Source organism: Lycorma delicatula, chromosome 5 (assembly GCF_047948215.1).
Source record: "Lycorma delicatula isolate Av1 chromosome 5, ASM4794821v1, whole genome shotgun sequence".
NCBI lineage: Eukaryota > Metazoa > Arthropoda > Insecta > Hemiptera > Fulgoridae > Lycorma > Lycorma delicatula.
The window spans coordinates 175176587-175200479 of record NC_134459.1 but is presented as its reverse complement, the minus strand read 5'-3'; the positions used below and the strand labels follow the sequence as shown (position 1 = coordinate 175200479).

At 28.8% G+C, this 23893-nt stretch overlaps 1 protein-coding gene across 4 annotated transcripts in view; it reads left to right on the top strand.

The window, feature by feature from the left end:
- The window catches only part of LOC142325605 (uncharacterized), a 107645-nt gene that overhangs the window by 76125 nt on the left and 7627 nt on the right, over nucleotides 1-23893 (top strand). For 3 of the 4 annotated variants that reach the window (XM_075367553.1, XM_075367551.1, XM_075367552.1), the window contains 5 exons: nucleotides 3525-3644; nucleotides 10955-11099; nucleotides 13399-13517; nucleotides 18707-18823; nucleotides 19639-19707. In XM_075367553.1, coding sequence (XP_075223668.1) covers nucleotides 3525-3644; nucleotides 10955-11099; nucleotides 13399-13517; nucleotides 18707-18823; nucleotides 19639-19707 — 570 coding nt within the window. The remainder of the gene's footprint in view (nucleotides 1-3524; nucleotides 3645-10954; nucleotides 11100-13398; nucleotides 13518-18706; nucleotides 18824-19638; nucleotides 19708-23893) is intronic. The other variant, XM_075367554.1, reaches the window with a different exon arrangement.

The following is a 23893-nucleotide window of genomic DNA, read 5'->3' as shown; positions in this document are numbered from 1 at the left end:
AACAAATTTCACTCAATATGTCAGGGAGCCGCTGTAGCCAATTGGTTTAAGACATCAGTCAGCCGCATCCCATAGTCAACTGGTTCGAAACCCAGCCAGACCAATTACTTTTTTCACTGTAAATATTATTTAATTCTACCGCTCACCTGTGACGTCACACATCGTAGCAGTTAACTACAACAGCTGATGTACTACCTACCTTTGAAATATTGAAGTAAATAATTAACATTTAAAACAAAAAAATAATTAGATTGGCACCCTGCGCTATTTCAAATCCCCCAGTCCAACAGGACAAGAGAAAAGTGAATTTCCCACAGGGAAAAGAGAAGAGAAATTCCTCTCACGTTACCAAATCCTCTGCTCTCTAATTAGTTAGTGGAGCAAGGTGTGCTCTCTTTCCAACTATTTTAGTAAGATTGGTTTTTATTATAAAGTAAATTTACATTATAAATGCGTTAAACAAAGCCATAAAATGTATTCATTGATTGAAACAGTATTCAAAAATGAGTGATATCTCTCTAAAGTAAAGACCGCTGGGAAATTGGTGAACCTGTGTCATTCATGGCCATGCTAGTAATGTACTCACTGTATTGTTGTCTGTAAGTTGTCGCATTGTAGTATCTTTGATTACGGGTGTGTTATTACATTATAATATGAATAGGAAAATTGAAGTTGTCGCCGACTGTGAAATACGTAGTCATATGTTTTTTAAACCATCAAAACATTAAGCCGGTTGAAATTCATAGGCAGTTGGTTGCTGTGTATGGTGATAATGTAATAAATGTACTAAAATGGTGTGAAAGGTTAACAGAATTGATGTGCATGATAAAGAACGTTCTGGGAGGCCCTCGATAATCACAGAAGACTTGTTGAAACGTATCGACTATGAAATCAGAAAAGATCATCTCTGAACGATTTATGACCCTGATTTTTCAAGAGCTGTTATTGGTCACATTGTTCATGACCATATAGGCTTCGGAAAGGTTTGTGCATGTTGGGTGCTGCGTGTCTTAATGGAACGTCACAAAACTAAATGGGATCTGCTTTGGAATTTTTGATGCGCTACAAAAAAAAAAGGTGACGTTCCTTAATTCAATTGCAATGAAACATGGATCATCGCAATCCAGAACAAATTTCACTCAGAAGAAAAGAGAGAGAAAACAGCAGTCAAGTGCATGGTGTCATCCTCAATTACCAACCAGACCAACAAAGGTCAAGCCACACCCATTTCAATGCAAACTGATGGCTATAGTCTTTTGGGATCGGTTTTGCATACGGCTGAATGATTTCATGCCACGTGGAACAAATATAAATGCAGAAGCCTACTGCAAAACTACTAAGTTACATGCGCCACTCAAAATCGGCGATGTGGGCTGCAGATCGATGGCGTCATCCTGCTGTACGATAATGCATGTCCACATGTTGCGGGTCTGATACGTGATTTACTGAGAAATTTACAATCACCCACCATATAGTCCAGATTTAGTTCCTGATTACCATTGGTTTGGGAAATTTAAAGAACTTTTGACTGGTAAGCAATTCGCGAGTGATGATGAACTTAAAAATGCTGTTACTCAGTGGCTAAATAAACTGGCGGCAGAAGAATACGATGAGGGTATGTTGAAGTTGGTGTATCGCTATGATAAATGTCTTAATTCATCTGGCGATTATATGGAGAAGTAGTATAAGATATGTAGTTTAAGAGAATTAAAAAATATTAATAACGTTTTGAGAATATTTTTTTTATAATGAAACAGTCTTTACTTTAGAGATAACCTCTTGTAATTTATACATTTGTAGTAACATATTTAATCTCTGTAGATATTTCATGTGCAGTTGTTAGTACAAAACCCGTATTGATATAAAACCATTGATAAAATATGATAAAAAAATTTAGTTTCTCTTAAACAGTACGAGACAATATTAGTTTAGTTTACTGACATCCTCCATTTGGTAACAAAAGAGTTATTTAGATAAATAATTTTTTTTTTTTTACAGCCCTTGTAAAATTTTTTATATACTACTTAAACTGGTTTTTTATTTAAAAATTTGTTTGACTAAACTATTGTCAGATCTCTTGGCTAATATGTTCATATAAATGGTTCCATCAGTTGAAAGTACTGTTTAGACTTCTTTTTAACATGAAATTCTTTGATTGGCATTCAAGATCTAAGGATCAGAGTTAAATTTGTGGATATGTTTGTTACCTTTTACCAGTTTTAATACATTAATCTAAAATTTACTATTTTTAAATAAAAAAGTAAATATAAAAAAGTTTAATTTACAAAATAATGTTTAATGTAATTACCAGGGAATGAGTTAAATTTTATACAAAACCACTATACTATACAAGTCGGCATACCTTAATAACACAATAATGTTTGATTCTACGGTTCAAATCCTAATCTCATTGATAACATGACAACACAACATTTTTATTCTAACTTACATTCCTATGTAGGTTTAATATGTAGTAAATTAATCATCTGAGAAAGGAGAGAAAAGGGCAATGAAAGTTCAGCAAAATCATTGCCAGTTTTAACAAAATTAACTTTGTTGTTTTAGAATAAATTTGGAATAGACTTGCAGATAAACAAAAATTGTTTAATTCCATTTATCTATGTATAGTATTTAGAAGAAAAAAATGGTGTGAGATTGGTATTATAACTTAAGTTTGTAAAACTTACGGATTTTTGTGATGGTTTCAGTTGAAACTCTGGATGGCACACTTCTAATTGTAAACACGGATTCGATGATGCCATTATTCAGTTATTAGTAACACAGAACAAACTGAATTTAATCTAATGCAGTTAATTTTATTAATGTAGTCTTAAATACAGTGAATATTATTTTAATTAGTTTGTTTTTTGATTTTATTAGATAAGTAACTGCTATGTAAATACATCAGTTTAATGTAAAAGTAATTATTGATTTTTTTTTTTTTTTGAATGTTATGTTTATCCTTTAGCATCTTGAAATTATTTTTCAGTTTTAGAAAACATTAGAAAATTATTAGAAATATTAAAAACTATTTACCAGTATATTATTTGAATTTCCCCCAGAGGAATTCCAACATATTATTTGATTTCATCTGGGGGAAATTCAAACAATACACTGGTAAGCTGTTTTAATATTATCTATAATAATTATATTTTACCAGCAGTGTCATATTTGAAAAACACTAGAAAAAATTAAATTATTTAATAGATACAATTACTTTTTAGTGGTAAATATACTTATGTATTCATTAGGTTGTAATTTATTGCAACCTACATTTATTTGAAAAACACTAGAAAAGTTTAAATTATTTAATAGATACAATTACTTTTTAGTGGTAAATATACTTATGTATTCATTAGGTTGTAATTTGTTGCAACCTACATTATTAAAATTTCTACTCATAGCAGTTTGAAAACTGCACAATTATGGGTTTAAAATTAACTCAGGTTCAGGATTTTTTTAATAAATTTTGTATTTTTAATCATTGTTGTTTTGCTTTATCTGTGTTTTTTATTGTTATTAAGAATTCTAAAGAATGGGTTGCAGCATTGCCAATTGAAGAACCTGTACAAACATTATGTATTAAATGGCAGATATTATTTGTTGGAACAAAGAATGGAAAAATAACAAAATATTCTTGTATGGTAAATAAGTTAATCGGTTTATTGTTTTATAATATAGTAGTATAATAGTAAATTAATCATGATAAGTACTTAATTAAAAACCACCGATCATTTATTTTATTATTACAGAAGGACCTATAAATAAGATCTTTCAATAATTAAAAGAAACAAATGACTGTAGAAAAGTTATTTATTCAACGACAATGAAACTAACGCTACTTTTCTATATAATGCCCCGCTACAGTTAGGCACTTGTCCTATCTTTTTTTGAGCTTTCTTATTCTAGTAGTAAAAAATTGTTCTTGTATCTCGAGTATTATTTACCTTTCATTGTTGCTGAGTTCATTGGCTACCCCTAAAAACTTAGAACGGGCCAAATAAGAAAAAAACTGTTGTTCAAGATCAGGACTGTAAGATGTATGTGACAACACCTTCCGACCCAACTTTTTATTAGCTTCCCATGTCTTTTGAGCAATATTGGGATGGTCATTATCATGGAGAAGAATTACACCTTTTGAGAGAGCGCCAGGACATTTACTCATTGCAGATTTCATTTTTTCTAGCGTGTCCAAATAGTAGTCGCTGTTGAGTGTATGTTTACCTTGCAAGTGATCATAATAAATTGCATATTTATAGTCCTAAAACACCATAAGCATCACCTTACTGGCTGACATGTAGGTTTTGAATTTTTTCCTGGCAGGCGATCTTGGAGCTTCCAATTCCATGTTTGGATTTTAGCTCAAAATTATGAATTTAAGTTTCATTACAATTAAACAAATAAAAAATTTACCTTCCATTAAAGATCATTGTGTTTTATACAAATGTCTCTGTGATTTTTAGTTGACAGACGATCTCAGAACTCACCTTGAACATGTCTTGTGGTAATTCTAATTCGGCTAATAGAAAATCGAATGAAAAATGTCGTTACATACTACAAATTTCAGCAATTTCCCAAATTTTATTCATCTGTCCTTTTAAAAAAAAATCATTAATACAGTTTTGCAAAAACTTCCAACAGATTTTCTCTACGATGAAAATCAGTGACACTTGTTCTGCTCATTTTAAATTGTTCACTCCACTTGTAAAAATTTGGATGATTAATAGATTTTTAAATAACTGTTTTTACATCTGCGAGCAAATTTCAGATGGTTTTACTTTCAGAAAATAAATATCTTGTCACTGAACATCGATCTTCAACAGAATGTGTTTCAGTAGAGTTAAATTTGGAAATAAAAGAAGTTAATAATATATATGTCCTATATATGAAATATGTAGTCGCAATATGAACTAGACCTTTTTTTAAGGTCTTACGGCTAACCATCAGAGATAGTGTTATACAAGTTGCACATTTTTTAAGGTCATACAATATTCCTGGAATATTAAAAGACTTAAAAACATAAAATGACATAAAAACACTATCTCTGATCGTTAGCCTTATGACCTTCAAAAAAATTCAAGGTCATATGTGTGACCGCATACTTCAATGTAAACTTTTCTGCCTTTTTTCATCAGCGGTGTCAAAAATAGCTTATTCAACTTGCAAAAATCATGTTAACCTTGGTAAAATCCAAGGTCACCATGAGGTTTCCCCTCCAATCTGAATAATTTCTGTAGATAATTTTTTTTTGTATTGTGTGTAGTTTACTAGAAAATTGCGGGAATGATTAAAATGGAATGCCCTATATATCTTTGCGACTATACTATACATTTGAATACTGTGTTTTTACAATTTCTCAGAAATGCATTTACACTTTAAAAAAACAATTTGTGACTACTGCTAATCTTTGTTTTTAAAGATAACCCCACCTCACTCCTTAGCCAGCTAGCCAGTCATGTTGGTTGTTGAAAAACCTTTATTCAACATGATCTTGCAGTACCTCATAAAAAGTAGTTTGATGCTTCAGCAGCAAACCTTGGGTAACAGCTGCCTTGGATGTTATAATTAAGTTTTGCTGTCTGCTTCCCACTTTACAACCTTCATTACATATAACCTTGGTAATAAAAATAGCCCGCTAGGTTATACATGGAATATTTAATGGTTAGGTTTCATAGGCTTCTGCGCCTAGAAAACATAAACACGTTGATAAGAATCACCCCAAAACATTTTCTATTTTTCAGAATGAACTTCAAACTTTAATGGACATAGATAATTACAGAATAACAGAAAATTTTTTTCATGATAAAATGGGCAGTGTTAAATTATTGAGAACATTTAAATGAGCCTTCAATTAACGTTAAATCATAGTCATCAGTTTATATGGTGCAATTTATAATTTATAGGCATCAATTTAAAAACATTATTGGAGTAATAAAGTGTCGGTTCATAAATCAAGAAATATAATTGTATTACATGCACTTGGAATATCTTGGGATATTTGAATCTGTAACAAAATTATGTGAATCAGATGATGCTTTTTTGACAAAGCGTATAAAAAAGATGTATTTATGTTAATTTTTCAGTCTGTTTGCAAAGGATCGATCGGCTGTCATTTTTTAAAATGTTTTAATTTATTTACAAATTTAACATAAAGAAAATGACAGTTGGGAGTTGAGAATGAAAGGAAAACCTTAGACTGCAAGTAAGATCATTAATAAAAATAAGAAAAAACATTCTTACCGTGCTATTTAGCCGTGTATACCCATCAACATTGCTTTACGTGTTGTACAGATCATAACATTTTGCACTCATTTAAAATGTAAAAGGTATGTTACTTAAAGGAAGCTCAGGTTTCAAATGTAAACTCTGTAAATGATATCAGCATTTGTGAATAAATTGCATTACCTTATAGCTTAAGATATATTCATAAGCAGGCAAGTTTGTTAATGTTGATGAAAGAAAATATGAAAGAAAGTATAAATTATGTATTCAATTTTATATCGAGTACCGTTCATAAAATATGTTGAAAACCGGGATAAAAAGTTTGTAAATAAGAAAAAAGATGTTATAATATTGTACTATCAAAATTATGTTGTTTACTGAAGAAATTGAACATTTCATTTTGTATAGTGGAGTTGAAAAAAAAAATATTCTAATGTTGAGGTGCAACTGTGTTAAGTTTTTCATTTGGTAAAACTTACAACATAAACGCATTATAAATTTAATTTGAAAATAATTTTGAAGTTTATTTTATAATTTTCAATTTTTTTTATTATGTTGATTTACTTTATGTTTTTTTGTTACCTTTTCTAAAGTAATATGATATTCCTGTTAAGTGGACATTTTAAATCTAGTATACTACTGTATTTCACATAATGAATAAGTTATAGAACTATTGTCCTGCCTCTTAGCCTTAGCTAAGTCATTATTTACGTTCAGAATGTAATGCAGCACTAGGTTTAAATGCACAATAAATTTTTTCATTAACTAGAACTGTAGTAAATGTTTGTCCTTGGGGGCCCTCCTGTTGCATTCACCTCTGAAGAGTGGATGTATTTGCTGGGTCCAGTACTACTGCGCACTGTTTAAATGTTTTTAATGATTCTAATGATGTAGTAGTACTGCTCTACTTAGTGCACTAGTAACATCAGTCATTAATTCAATAGTAATGTCAAATCTAAAGAATGGAAGACCAGCAGGAAAAACAAAAAATTTCCTGTGTTCATTTTTCTAGCCGATACTGTACTCTTTTCTTTTTTTGTCTTCTAGCAGTTTTTATTAACATATACATGGTCACCTCCTGTGGTCATTGAGACTTAACACATCCCTTTTCATCTCTTCTTTATTTGATATGACATTCCATCATTTTGTTTTCGTCCCAAACTGTTAACCATTTTTTTCATTACTTTCAAAAGCAAGATTTTCACTTAATTTTTATTCTTTGTAAATAATTTTTCTTTCTTCTTCAATTTCATTATAAAAAAGAAATACACACACACACACACAGTATTTACTTGCATAAGACACACACCTGAAAAATAATGGTGTAGTTTTTTGGAAAAAAAATTTAACGTGTAAAATTTTCAATTGATTTCTATTTATTTTTTATTCAGTAAAAATGAAATACTAAAATATTTACTTGAAAATTTATCATTAAATACTACATCATATGCGTTGATAGGTCATAAAAACCTATGATTCATAGAATGATTTAACCATCCTCCACCTTTCTTTAAAATTTTGTATTTAAAGTTCCCTCACAGTTTGTGGAGCTTTTAATTGCACCATCTCTGTTGAAACACCAAATCCTTGCTCGCATTGTTTTCTTAAACAACTAACTGCTCCTCTACTTGAGGAAACAAAATGTTCTTCTACTTTTACTACTATTCATAAGCTTTTCTTTCTCCAATCTCTTAACACACATTTCCAGGATTAACGCCAATTCTCTCAACTAAGTATATAAACTTCTGGTTTTTCACTTACCGTAAGTGAACACAAGTGTTTTACTCCACTCATTTTTATTAGCTCGCTTAAAGTACCAACTCGAAAATCTTAGATTATGTATAAATTGAACACACAATCTAGCTTCACTTGATTAAAACAAATAAATACTGTTGTTTAGCTGAGAAGACTTATATCCTATATATAAAAATACAGGATATTGAATAATAACCTGTTATAATCGGAGATAAACAAAAACTGTTATAAATGCAGAGATAAACAAAAACTTCAAAAGTTAGTTTATTTATAAAGGCAAATACGATATGTGGTCTGTATAACGGATTTGACTAAACATTAAGTTATTGATGTGAAATCAAAAGTAATTAGAATACACACTACAATTTGTTTATGTTAATATCTATATTATACCACAATATGTAGTACAGTGGTAAATACAGATACTGGACCCTCATTTGGAAAAAGTATATCACATATACCAATAAATTTCATGTTAGTTTTTTAAGAAAAAAGGTGCACATTGTATACAGTATTTAACATATATAAATATATGTTATTTAATAACATATATAAATATGATATATATTTCACTTTTATTACTATAACTATATAACTTAAAGCAGTGAATGATTAAATATTAAAATAAATCTGAAATCGTATAATTCGTATAAATTGGTGTAAAAGATCAACATCTTAGGTGTGTAATACCTAGGAATTTCTTCAGGTTCAATTTTACTAAGTACTCTTTTACTAAGTTAACATTCCATTTTATTGCAATAGCTACTGTTATTATTTTAAAAAGCTAAAATTTTTCTTTAATTTATATCATTTTGTACTTTCATTTCTCTTAAGATTATATCCATAATATATTTTACTTGCGTCATCTAAATAAAAATATATATACCTGTAGAGTCAGCTTTTGCATTTTTTTTTTTAAATAGCTTGATTACCGATGAGTTATTTTGAGGCTTCCTAAATATTGAGATATTTGTGTATTTAAATACAGTAAAAAAATCTTATTATCATAAAATATGTTTAAGCAAGTCATTTTTATAATATATCACATATTTAATAATTTTCATAAGAATAATGCATGTGGTGATTTAGAACTTCCAAAGCACTATTTTTATAAAATATAATAATTTGTCGAAATGAATATTGGTCATCATCTATTTTGTTTGATTTTTGGGCTCAGAAATTCTCTGTACCTACCGCCTTATGCATTTGATCTCAGTCTGCTACACTTTTATTTTTGCATTAATAATTTAGTTATTTCTTTTTTTTTTAATGTAAGTTATAATTAGGAATAAAGACTGTGATTGTAGCAGTCTAAGAATTGAAAGACATCTTCCATTTGTTGAGTTCAGATTGTTTGTTTAAAGGTAGATTTGAAAAGTTTCTGGAATTTGATTTTTTCAAGAAATGTTTACATGAAAAATTGTAGAGTGAATTACTTTCAAAGTAATTTTCTTTGACAGATTCAAACTTTTGCCAGTGTCCTTAAAGTTGTTTGAAACATTCCTAGAATCTGTTTGAGTTATAATCTTCAGCTACTTGATTACATTTGACCATCATATCGTTTGTATTCTTGTATCGTTTTCTCTTCTTAGCATTTTTCACGTAAGGAAACAGATAAAAATCAGCTGGTGCCAAGTCAGGAGAGTATGGTGGATGCTCCAGATACTCATTGACAAGTATAGATTAGGTACATGGCATGGATTTTTGTTAATAATTTTTTCAGGATCTCCAAATTGAACAAAGAAATCATACTTTGCTTTTACTCCTCCTATCCAAACAAAATTTCTGTTGCCCGGAGATGTTGATTTTCATAATGACGAATAGTATTTTATCTTTGGATTGCAGAAAAAGAACAATGACCCATTCTGTTAGGATCTTTCTCAGAAATTTTGATCTTGATCAGCCATAGTGATGAGGTTCCTATCGATGTCGGCAGATTTATATCTAATCTGCAGACAACATTTTTTGAGCAATGTGTTGACAAAAAAATAAAATCATTATGTAGAATAATACGGCAACTTCCGACTGATACCGCTATATTTTCTTCATTTTTCAAAATAGTCAGGGACAGTTAACAAATATCAACTTCAGCTTAACACGACCATCACTTGAAACATTATGTCAATCGTAAACTGCTTTTTTCTTCATTGCAGATTCTCTATATGCTTGTTCAGGTAGCATTAATGTCTCTTGACAATGATTATTTTTAAGTAAAATACAGAATTTGATATTTGTGCAATATTCAATTGCTGACATTTATCGCCATGACATGCATGATATGAAACTGCTTGAGTGTTGACTTGTGTTTTGGTATATTGTTTCATGAGTTCTGAATTACAGTTGCATTCTTTCAGTTGTATGATGCAATTCTGAAAACTTTTTGAATTTCCCACGTATGTATATCCATACAAGATGTCATGATGCACACGACTTAAAAGACTAACTGTTGACTACTAAAAACAAAATGGATGTTACACAAAGTTTTATAATGTTTTATTTTTGCACAGCACCACATCATTGTTAAAAATTTGTGAAGCATATTCAAAGTTATAAAAAAGTATAAACTGTTAAGTTTTGTTCTCTGTAATTTTAAAAACTACCAAAATTGTTTTATATAAGCTCAAATTAATGTCACAGTTTTGGTGCAATAAGTTTAGACAGCCAAAAAGTCAACAATTGTCATTTTGAATATTAAAAATTATTTACTAGGTTGCGTTATCCTAAATTATAATCATTATGTCTTGCATAAACTTATTGTTTTTGTGCTTGTTACAGATTATAATGGTATTTTAACATTTTTTTAATTATTTTTTATTGCCACTAGTAATGCTAACAATTGAGTTTATAATATTACAAATTTAAAAATTATCACCTTATTTTTTGCTGTTGTCTATTTATTCCCCTTTTATTAATAATTATCTCTTAATATGAAATTGTTTGAAAAGTATGTATGGGAGTTTTATTTGTTTATTTTTAGAGGAAAAATGAAATTGGAAAAAAGATTACGGTTGGTGGTGAAAGTGATAATGTTTTAGCAATTCATGCCACTAGAGAAGGTCCACGTAGAATTCTTATTGTTGCTGCTAAATCACAACCTCTTACCATAAGGGATGCAACGTCAGGTAAATAATAAATTATGATGTATACTCGTTATATAGAAAAACATTGTTCACAATATATCAAATGTTATATCATTTTTTTTAGAAAGCTGCTGAGTTAAAAAGATTGGGTTTAGCACAGTGGTACAGTTAATCTTCCTGCATAAGCAAATTTTGTTTTGTCAGTACTTTTGGTCTTCTGTAAAATCTTCTGTTATGTGACCATTTAATACTTATAGAAGAAATGGAATATATTATGATTATAGAATATATGGTTGGATACTAAAGTAAAATTCACCAAAAGCTTGTTGAGACTCATCCCAAAATAATATTTATCAACATTGTAATAGTAGTTTATTAATAATAAAATTTATAACTATTTAAAAATATGCCCAAATTTCATCGCAAAGGAATTAAAATTATGTACTGTTACTCAATTATTAATTATCTAAAATTTAAGCATTGAAAAAAATTTGTATTTTTGGGTGAAAAAATAGTGGTTTGTAACAGACTTATGTTAATAATTTTAGTGCTTCATTTTACAAATATTTGAAGTTAAGGAACCCTCGCCAAGAAGACTCCCAAGTTCTTTTTTAATAATTTATTTAATTTTGGAGTATATTTAATAAGGCTGAAGTTTTTATATTGTATACTTCTTAATAATAAAGTAACTTTGTTAAAAAAGATAAATATAAAAAAATGATAGTTGACTGTAAAGTAAAGAAAATTAATTAATTTAAGAGTGAGGAACAAATTGAAGGAGTCCATTATTATTGCTCTTATTTCTTCTCTTATTGAAATAAGAGAAAGAAAACTGGAGCATGTTTAGGTCAACATCTACTGTAGACTTTTTAGTGTCTTTCTTTAAAAAAATTGCTACACAACCCAAAAACAGTCATATGAGTGAAAGTCCTCAATAAATTGTCTTAAAACAAGATAGATAAACAGCAAGTAAATTCAAAGTTTTTTTTTTTAATGGAGTTCTCTATAAGAACTTTTTGTCAGTAAACATGTTCCTTGTGATTTTTTTCATTATTCTGCTGATACAAAGTACAGCTTTGGGTGTGATTTGAGATGTGAGAGAGCAGGAAAAACAAAAGAATACTATTGAATGATTTCCTAAAACTTACAAGAATTACATCGTACATCTTAATCTGTACTTTCACTTGAACATACAATATGTATTTTGTTGCTGTGTATTTAAATTTCAATGTAAACACAGTTTATAAAATTTAATTCTTTTTCAGGAGTATTTAAACTTACCATTGACTTTTAACAAATCTGAGTCACAGCTGGTTGCAGGTTTTTCAGTCTTAGAATCCTGGCCAGTTTTAATTATAATTGAAAAGACATATCTAGATTATGGAATCTTAAGTCTAATTTATTAAACTGTAGTAGTGCAAATTTCCCTTTTTAATTTATGTGTAATAATAATAATAATTATAATAACTTTTTCTAAATTGTTTTTTTTTTCGAACAAATTTTTACACATGAACATAGACATTTTACAATACTTATTCATAAATTAAAAAAGGCAGTTATATTGATGTTTCACGTTTTCATTGTATTTTTTTATTTTTAATTAATGTTCATTTGCTTTTTTGTGGAATGCAACAAAGCAATCAACATGCAAAATGTCCTTAAAGTTTGCTTTTATTTGAATTCAGTTGTCATTACTGGTATTAAATGAAGCTGGTATTAAATTAAAACAGTTATTTTGATATTTTATCTCTTTGATACTCTCTGATACATTGGAGCTATAGCTCCAATGTATCAGTCATGTTGCTGTTCAGTCATAACAGTCTTGCTTTATTTCTTGTTGTCAAGCCTAAGTTTTTATTATATTTATAAAAACATAACTGATGAAATAGCAAGTTTTTCAATCTGCATGCATAATTTTTTCTTCGTAGAGGTAACACATTAAAATTATTTAATGATATACTTTATCATAAAACAAAAAGTGAGCCATCAAAATAAACAGCTAAGAATAACATTCAATAAGTTACCTGCAACAGTAGTTGAATGCTTATCTTAGCTTGATTTTATTCCATTTTAGCAATTAGTTGTATCAAGACATAATGTTTCATGTACTATAGTTGTTTTGCTCTTAAAAGTATTAAAACCTTTAAGGGAAAGCAATTAGTAAAAGTATATACCTTTTTTTCTTTGTTATAGATGTATGTAAAAGCTTTTTTGGTGTTTGAAACCATTGAGCTGACGAAGTTTATTTCTTGTTTTAATGTATTTGTTGGTTATTTTTAATTTTAAAAAATTTAATAAATTTTGTCAATTCAAACATTTTAATTTTTGTTTATTTTTACAGGATTATTGTTGCGCAGTGTTAATTTTACTGATGTTTTCTACAGTTTAGCATTCTATAGTTCTACTCCATATGTTTATTGTGGTACAAGAAATAGTAGTGTAGTTGTTATTGATTTTATTGTAAGTAATATTTTTATACTGAAATGTTTAGTCTAATTTAACTTTCTATTAACTAAAATATACTTTTAGAAATCAAAATATACTCTCTATTTAACAAGCTGAATTGCCTGGTATCATTGTGGATACCAGTTCCTATCTAATGCCCACAGGAGAACCTTAGAATTCAAAATTTATTTGTAAATATTATTCAAAATTTTATTTTGTTTCATGATTAACGTTTGAAATATCGTATTAAAATCTATCAAGAGAGTAAATCACAAGAAGTTATTTCTCCAAGATGGGTTCCTTTTTAAAATTTAAAAAAGAAAGCTTCTTTGACAATAGTTCAAGATTCTATTTTCTTTAGTTTTCTTCCATTCCCTGTTCACTTTAGTTTTCTTCCATTCCCTGTTCAAAATGGAAAAAATTAAGTATAGTTTTATAAAAAAGGTTTTCACAGAAAATGAAGTAGATGTAATTTTCTAACCTACTTTTCTTTTATCAAGTGCATCTTAAAAGAGTAAATGTCAAGTTTTGTTTTTTTCATCATATGATAAATATTGCTAATGATGACTGCATCAGCAGCTGTTTCAGTAATATAAATTTCTTTATATAATTTTAAAAAATTCATCCCTCAGTGTTTTAGCATTTGTGCCCAGTAATAGTTACAACAAAATTTCAGTTATAAATGGGGTACCAAAATAAAATTCATTATTATTTTTTAAATTTAATTCGTGTGAGCCATATATTACCATTACCTCACAGAGTGCAAGTCATTAGACAACTCAAATATTTCTATGTAAGAAATTATACTTCATTATAAATTCTTTTGGTTAAGCCTTTTTCTACTCGCTTATTAATGGAGTTGTCTGTATAAATCTATGCTTCATGAGTCTATATAAGTCTATCAAAGTTATATATTTACTTATTATATATTATTATATATTTACTGAACTTTGATAATGGATAAAGAATCATTTAGATCAACCCAACAGTTATTGAATTTTTATAAACATCAATCAGATTTCTAATTGCGTAAAATGAAATGTTTTATTACCTCAAAGGTATTATAAGAAAACAGATTATTGATAAAGCTTAAAAGTCTAAATAGTTATTATTTTCTACTTATCTAACTCTTCTTAATATTTTCTTTTTTCTTCGGAAACTTAAAATAGGAAGGAATACTAATTTTGAAAGAGCTGAATAAAATTTTATACTAATATTTCATTGAATGATTCATGTTTGGTAAAATGCATGTTACAAATAGTTAAGATTTCTTTTTCTTATCGATAAATTTTTTGATATTTAAAAAAAATTTTTTTTAAATTTAAAAAGAAAGTATCAAGGCGACATTATTTTATCTTATAATAAACTGAAGTAATTCTGAAGTCTTACTGCATGATTTGTCAATTCTTTTTTTTAAGTCATCATCTCTCATGGTGATAACAAATGTACTGTCATTTAGCTTCCTAGTAATATCGATCACCTTTTTATTTTACTATTCCCCTTATTCTCTCTGTTACAAGAGGCAGAGTTACTAGAGGCAGAATTGTTTTCCCAGATATACTATAGTCTTATCTCAGTAGTGAGTAGTTGTTGGTTGTAAAACTCAATATTATGTGCATTTCAGTGGGTCTGGCATACTGAAGTACAATCGAAAATAAACCAGTTCACTCCTCACTTCCCCTTGTAAAGCTTATATAGAATGTTTGTTATTATTGAAAATTGCTGTAATTTGCACCTGCTTACAATCGTAGTTACATGTAACATAAAAAAATTTAACAGTATTTTGTTTTAATTGATTTTCTATTTCTACACGGTTCCTGCTAACAGTAAAAGTCAGGAAATATAAACTTAGTCAGGAAAAATTACAACAAATTTCAGAGAAGGGTTTTTGTTTACTGAATTAAGTTTAATAATGTTAGTTATTATTAAAGTATTTTTTTAAACAATGCCAAAATATTATTTATTATACACAGCATCAGGAAGCGGTGACCCCATCACTGCTGGGTGATGGGGTCACCGCAAGCAGCCATTAACATGTCATGTTCTTACTTAAATTCCCTAATAATTTTTTTATATTAAAGAAGGAATATTCCAAATTGCAGTTAATTTTTTCACCGGTGAAATTTTAACAAAATATTACCGTTGAAAAACGTAAAGTTTGTTAACTGTTTTCTTGGAATTTCTCCCAAACCAACATGACTTTTTTTGTATTGCGGTTACATATAAACTTCCAGTGGTACTTCAACTGGACAGACTAAAAGTTTGATAACTGTTGTGAGAACAGCGGTTATGATACATCTGTGAGTTCTTTGCCTGGATCTTCTGGTCAGAGTATTAGCATTTCAGCAGCAAATGATACATTTGAATGCCTCGACTTCATTTATACGAATTGACAACACATTCACTTCTTTTTGTTACAAAGATGATGTTCCTAAGTCAGAGATTATATGCGGGATCACGGTGTTGTTTAAAATAAGTTATCCTTAAGTTCATGTAAAGATATTTATTTGGTGTATCTTTTAAAATTATGTTTCCTGATGGTTGTAGCATCAAAATTTTAGCTTGGAGCTACTAAATGCTTTTACATCATCGATCATGGCCTTCCGCCATACTTTGATGGTACTCTGCAAAGTCAGGTTTGTTATTGTGTTAATTATGCGGTATATTTTGATGAAGCGTTAAATAAAATTGTACTGAGGAATCAAATGGGCTTGCTTGTGTAATTTTTTTGATACAGGAACAAATAAAGTATAAACAAGGTATTACAACAGTATATTTTTGGGTCCACCGCTCAACATCTCAATGGTTTCATAAAAGATCTCTAAATAAAAACAAAATATTACAAATATTTATTATCGGAAATGTGAATTTAACGTTTTTTTAAATATTCAGTGATCAGCTAATAGAGGAATGCCCTGAAGGAAAGTTTTCGGTAAATATTGGTTTGCATGTTGTAAGTAGAACCATGAAAACAGGGATTAATGTGTCAAATGGAATATTCATTCCTTTCTAAGAGATCTTTACTGCTTGTTTAATGATAGTCCAGCACAGTGTCTTGAATTTGCAATAAATTTCCTTTAAAATACAGCACAACTAGACGATTAGGTAATGCAAAATACTTAGGACAAGCCTTGCTAATTTTGGATGATGTAAAGAAATTATTGACAAATCAAAGAAACATCTATCTAAGCCACACGCAATTGTTATTAAGCATTGTAAAGATAAATTCCTAAAATGTAAATTGACATTTTACAAATCGATTTAGTTTGACTGTGAACTCTTTTTAAGGCAGTTTCAGCAGATCTTCTTGCTCCTTATTTGTTTTCTCCACTTAATTTACAACATACACTTCTTAGCCGTATAATTAAATCGGTTAATATAGCTGTTGCAGACGCTTCAAAATTACTTCTATTAATTTTTACCGAATTAAAGGATAGTGATCTTTGATTTCAAACTATTAAAATAATCTGAAAGAAATAAAAACATTAGAAAGTGAGTGCCGTACTGTATTACTTGAAAACTCATCTTGAAGCTTGTTGAATTAAGTATTTAAAAAATTAAATTGTGAGGAGTCTTATGATTATAGATCCAGCTGTGATCCTTCATGAGCCTGAACTTAGTTTTTTATTGGAAGCTACTGAAGCCAATAGATTTACTGAAAAAACATAAGAAACAATATTCTTTGCTATGCGTGGATGCTAAAGGAGCTCTGAGTAGCGAGTTCAAAATATTTTCATCAGATATTGAAGACAATGACAGTAAAGAATTGAAAGATAAGAGGAAGTTGGATAAATTTTTTTCATCTATTTTTAGCAGAAAATCCAAAATATGTGGACCTATGGGAAATAGTAAAAATTATTTTTTTCATGCGGAAATGCAACAGTCACAGGTGGCTTTTCCGTTAACAAATTTCTTCTTGTGGAGAATTTGCCTGAAATGAAAATGCAAGTAGAAATTAAAAAGGTGAAGGAATAAATGAAAAAGTTGAGAGCTATAATCTTGGCAGAAAAATAAAAGATAGCCACCAAAATTAAACTTTTAGAAAAAAGACAATCCATTAGGAACCTTAAGATATTGAAGAAAGGTTGCCCTGTGTTTTATACGTACATAATAATACATATATAATTATTATTAAAGTTTTTGGTATACATTAAGTAAAGACAAAATATTTTTCAAATAAAAAAATTTTTTTTTTTATTTCTTGGTTTGTTTTCTGTGCAAAATAAGATGTTTTGTTCTAGTTTCCTTATCTATATTACTTTTAGTCATGGTGATTTTAGTTTTCCTAGTTGTGATCGTACAAATACTTCTTTGTTAATTTGAAATCTGTGTTTCCTAGCATTTTTATGCAAACCAAGTTATTAAATATTGTTTTTGTTTATTTTGCAAAATAATGATATGCTAGTTTTTGTGAAAAATTTAAGTAATCTTAGGTGCAAGCCTATTATTTTTAAAAATTGCTTTAGTTAGTTTTTACTTCTTATCTATATTACTTTTGTGTTACCATGATGTTCATTTTTATGCAAGTAACTAAATATTGTTTTTTTTTTGTACATAGTAATATAATTTACTGAAACAATTTATCACAAAAAATAACCTAATTTTAAATATATATTGTAAAAAAATTGTTAAAAAATAAACTTTAAAAATGAATGTAATAAATAATAAAAAAGGCGTGCGTTAGGCAGCTATGGGGATGGCGCCTGCAAAAAATAAAATATGTATATATTTTGCAGAGAAACGGCAGTTGCTTAACATTGTGAGGGTGAGAAAATTTTTACTAAATTGGTCAGGAAAAGCAAATCTTCAAATTCAGTAAGAAGAGTTCTTACTGACCAGAGTGGTCTAAAGAATGTGTTTCTTCTTGTTATTTTACCAAACCATTCTTAAGTTTTTTTTTATGTATTATTAGTATAATCCATTATTAACTGCTAATTTGATTTGCATGTTAACCAATCTTAAAGAACTCAACAAAAACAGAATATTATTAATGATGTTATTTAACATCATTTTATTAATGATGTTATTTATTAAGCGATTGGAAATCATGATTTTTTATGTTTCTTTTTTTTTTATAAATTGCAGGTTTGCCTTACTTTTAGAATGGATACATAACATACTTTAAAATGTATATATTTAAGGGAATAAGATTTTCCAGTGGACATTTATATCTTAATTTTTTTTAATTTTAATATTTGTTATAGACAGGAGAACAAACTAGTGCAATTTCCCTTGGAAGATCTGTAATAAAACTGATAATTAAGTGGGATCTAATTTTTACTGCAAGTTATGATGGATCTGTTCATGTATATAGCATTTCGGTAAGTTTTTTTAATCTGCTTTATATTCTGAAGAATTGATTTTTCATGCATGAAATACAGTTTATTCTTAAATGAGTGTACTGTTCACATATCCTGTGTATATATATATTTTCCACTAACAGACATAACTTTTTTTCTTATTAGAATTTTATATTTAATATGTTATGTATGAATTATTGCATCTAAGGGGCTCAGCATTATCCTGTTTCAGCAAAAAGTTATAAATTTATATCTGGAACTAAAAAAACCTAATTTGTCATCACAATCCAACTGAGAGATGATATTAATAAAAACGATGTAGAATAAAATGCACACTACATCTTGTATAACTTTCTTGCCTTTATGGTAAATTATATAATAATTTAAAAAATTAAGTTTTAATATGCACACATCATTTCACAAAGTGTATAAAACATAGCCGTTTTTCATCAAAACCTGTCCAGCAGTGTCTCTTAAAAGATTGTCAACTATTTAAAAAAAAAAAAAATAATTGTAACATTTATTTCTCAGATTATTCTAACCTGTTGTACTAAGAAAGTTAAAATAAAATTCTTTGTACTACAAAGAAGTAAAATTGAGCATTTATCTTTCTCGACAGGTTGAACTACAAACCCTTAAAAAAATTGTTTGGTATGTCTAAGGTACACTGTATAGTTTGGCTGTTGTTGTGCTGTTTAACAGGCCGGAACACTCTTACACATAAAATTAATGGTTATGTAATAAATAACCTTCATCTGATTCGATTACATAGTTGTAAGTAAGTCTTTATTTTATTAATTTATATATTATGTACTACTAATGGTTTTTTTTTTCAGAAAAAAAAGTTAATTAAAAAAATTACTGTGCCTGGAATCATCATTGAAATGGAGTTATGGAACAGTAAAGTAAGTATAATTTTTTTTTTAAATTCTAACCTTTAATAATAAAAGCAAATTAGCATAATTAGTAATAAACTGGTGCATCATTAACTTAACTCTCATAATAAGATTGTCCTTTGTTCATAAATTTGTTAGTAGTTCTGCTGATAATACGAGGATCATTTAATAACTAAGTAGACAAATTATTAGAAAAATTATTTATTCAATGACAGTGAAACTAACACTTTTTACCATTTTTTTTTTTACCGCATTTTTGACCTCCTCATTGTTACTGGACTTAGCACCACATAAAAACTCTGAGAGAACCAGACAAAAAGTCCAATGACAGAAGATAGGGACTGTAAGGTGGATGTTTTTGGATTGGGATGTCTTAATCTGACTTTTGAATACCTTCCCGTGCCTTCAGCAGCTTTAAGTTCATGTTAAAATATTGGGTGCAACTTTTAAAATTTGTTTCCTGATGGTTATATAGCGTAAAATTCTAGCTTGCAGCTACTACTAAATGGTCTTATGTCAATAATGTGCCCTTGCATCGTATGTTGATGGCATTCTGCAAACACATTATTTTTCTAAAGTAAATGTAAATGACATTTGTTTGCTGTACAAAATAAGGTGTTCTGTTTTAGTTTTCTTATACGTATTCTTGTAGTCTGTGATTTTAGTTTTTCTTCAAGGAGACCCGGAAGACAATTATATGAAAAAAATTGTCAATTTTTAAAAATTTTATTTTTTAATTACTCAGACTTTTTGATTTAAAATCATGTATAAACCATTACAATCTGGATGATGGTTACCAGAAATAAATTATTTGAAATTTTTTTAAATCTCAGCATGTAATGAATGTACACATTGATCGGCTCTACAGATGCAGTCATAGATAAAATTCAAACCTACTGAACTGGCTATCTGCAGATATGTTAGTAACTTACAGAAAATGCAACAGTCGATTTGGGCTGTGTATTTCATCTGCTGTCGACAAATGATTGACCATCTTATGGTCTATGCCCGTCTGGTGTTGACAGCTGGTGCAAGTACAACAAAGCTGAAATTACTGGACGTTACAATCATGAACATAGTGTTCCTCCAGCGGTTATGGCAGAAATAAGAACAATAATTAGGGATCACAGACAGAAGTTTTAAAAAAATGTATGCACGGGCACACTCAGAATCCTAATGAGAGCGTAAACAGTGTTGTGTGGACAAGGCTGCCAAAGACCACATTCATTGGAATGGAAAGTTTTAAACTCTGTATATATGATGCTGTTGAGTGTTTCAATGATGGCAATATAATTAGATGTAAAGTGTTTCAACAGTTAGGTTTAAGTGTCGGTTGTTGTAATTTGACAGCGGAAATAATAAAAGTCGACAAAGAACGTGTTGGGAATGTTGAATGAATGATAATTGAGTTTGCGAAAAAAAAAAAGATAAGCAAAAAGAAAAGTAGAAGGCACACTAAGTGATAAAGTAGAAGTAGTATACGGGCCTGGAAGTTTTATATTAAGAAAACACCTTTTATATATAAGTAAGTAAAATAAAAAATATCTTTAATTTCCCTTGAATTTTTTTTAATAAAATGGATCATCTATTCAACTTAGAATGATACAAATTTGCACACACTTTTATTTATTGGTAATAGATAATGTAACATTGCTGTATTATCATATCTGGCCATATTATAAAAGTAATTTATAGAAAAACGCTTGTTAAAATAAGAAAGAACCATTCTAAAAAATAAAATAAAAATCATCATCCTCTATATTGCAGTTCTTGTAAAAAGGTAAAATGAATTGGTAAAAATTAATATTGGCAACATAGGATATTCCGGGTCCCCTTAAGTTGTTATCATAGGTATATTTTATTAAATTGAAATCTGTATTTCTGAAAGCATTTTTATGCACAAGTTATTTATTAAATTTTTTTTTTTTTTTTTTTTTGTTTACTTTGCGAGTTAATGTAAGCTAGTTTTTGTGAAAATGTTTCAGCAATGTTAGGTGCAAGCCAATTATTTTTTTAAATTGCGTGAGTTATTTTATTTTCAATTAATTTTTATTTCTATGTTTACACAAGAAACTTATTAAATATTGTCGTCGTCGTTTTTATGTACTTTTTAATGTAATTTACTGAAACAATTTATCACAAAAATACCCTAATTTTAAATATAGTAAAAAATAAACTTTAAAAATGAATGGAATAATAAATAAAAAATGTGAGTGGGGCAGCAATAGGAATGGTGGAGGCTGTAAATAAATTATATATCTATATATTTTGCAGAGTAAACAGTAAGCAATAGCATAACATTATGAGAGTCAGTAAATTTTTACTAAATTTGTCAGTAAAAAAGAATCTTAAAATTCGGTGGGAACTCTGAATTTTGCAAAGCATCAATTGAAACTTGCACCACAATGAAAATGGACAACAGGTGTTCTGCTTGATTTAACTGTTCAGTCCACGTAGAAAAATTTGCATTATTAGTTTAATTTTTTACCATGCTATTTTAACATCTGTGGCTAAATTTTGGCCATTTTACACCTACAGAAAATAAAAATTGTACTACAGCATGCTGTTCTTCCACGGTAGATATATCAAGCGAGCCAACATTGAGGTAATAGAAATTATACGTACAATAATGGTAATTTCTATGTTAGGTGCTGCCAACTTGAACATCAGACACAGTTTATTCTAAACTTTACTTTTCTGCTGTTGGCATTTGTCTTTTTAATTATTGAGCGATCCTCATATTTTAGTTGTAGTTATTAAGTTATACATACATACATACATACCCATATGTATGTATTCAAATAAGAGATCTTTTTAAATATAATGGATATTACTGGTACTATGAAAATCTTTCCAGTATTCAAATGAATCAAAAATGGATGTTACTCTTTGTAAATAATTGTATGATCTTTTGCTGATATATGGTATTTTTCATCTGTTATAAAATTCATCTTTTATAAGTATCTGTAATCGGTTGATTAACCTATAGTTGCTGAAATAAATAAATTTACTAAATGTATATGGGGAAATATTGATAAACGGACATTATTAACGGACATTCATCACCACATATGCGAGGTTAACGAGCCTAATTCAATGAGTGAGTGACACCAAAGTGGATAAAACTGTTCAAGGATGGGCGGGACAGTGTTCGCGATAAACGGTTGAAAAATCTGTGCTCATGATGGGTTCCTAGAGGCTGCTGAACCTGATTTTGCAGCTTAGACACTAGAGTTAATCATTTCTTTTCGACGGGAGCAAATGGGCCACCCACCTTACTACAGCCTGACCTTGCACCTAATATAACAATTTATATAAATTGCGCCTAACATATAAATAATTTAACCGTACAGTGGACTTCATCTTAACTGATAATCTCTTAGTCAAACTTTGATCAGAAGATTTAAATAAATCATTTAGAATAACAAAGTTAAGATAAAAAAAGTTAAGATAAAAGTTAAGTTGATATTAATATTGTCGTAAAAGATTGATCGACACAGAGAAGTGTTTAAACAGACTGGAAACTCGTATATAATCATACACTAATGTCGATTATATTTGGCTGTCAAGCGACTGTAGTGTACTGTATAAATAATTTTTTCTTGAAAAGCTGTAATTAGTAAATAAACTCTATACAGATTTAATTAATAATAACCTCAGTTCTCCGTTACAAATTGTACAGGTAACATTTTTGTTGGTTTCTATGTGGATTTGTTTGTACATGCTAAATTCAAATTCAAAGAAAGTAGAATTATGTTAAAAAATTATTGGAACCCTTAGAAAAAGAGAAGTCTGGTAAACAATTGCAAAATGGACTGGAAGAAAAACAAAATAGGCTTGTTCCAGTGAATTGAGTATGCTGCTTAAACATTTCTGAATCAGCTGAATCAGATTACATTTATTTACATCATTTATAATCGGTCATCTATAACGGTATAATTTTTCATTAACCAACATTGTTTTCAAAAATATCTTCATTTCTTACTAGAACTTCATCCTTTTACATGCCTAGTAACAGTTCGCCATTATATCTTGTTTATTTTTAACATTTATGCTAGGGAGCACTGTATATGAATTTTCAAAGTTCACAATTTTATTTGTTATTGAAAGCTGTAAATACACGGTGTACAAAAAGAATAGTACTCTGATGAGAAACAAGTGTTCAATGTAAGCACCCATCTCGTAAGTCTATAAC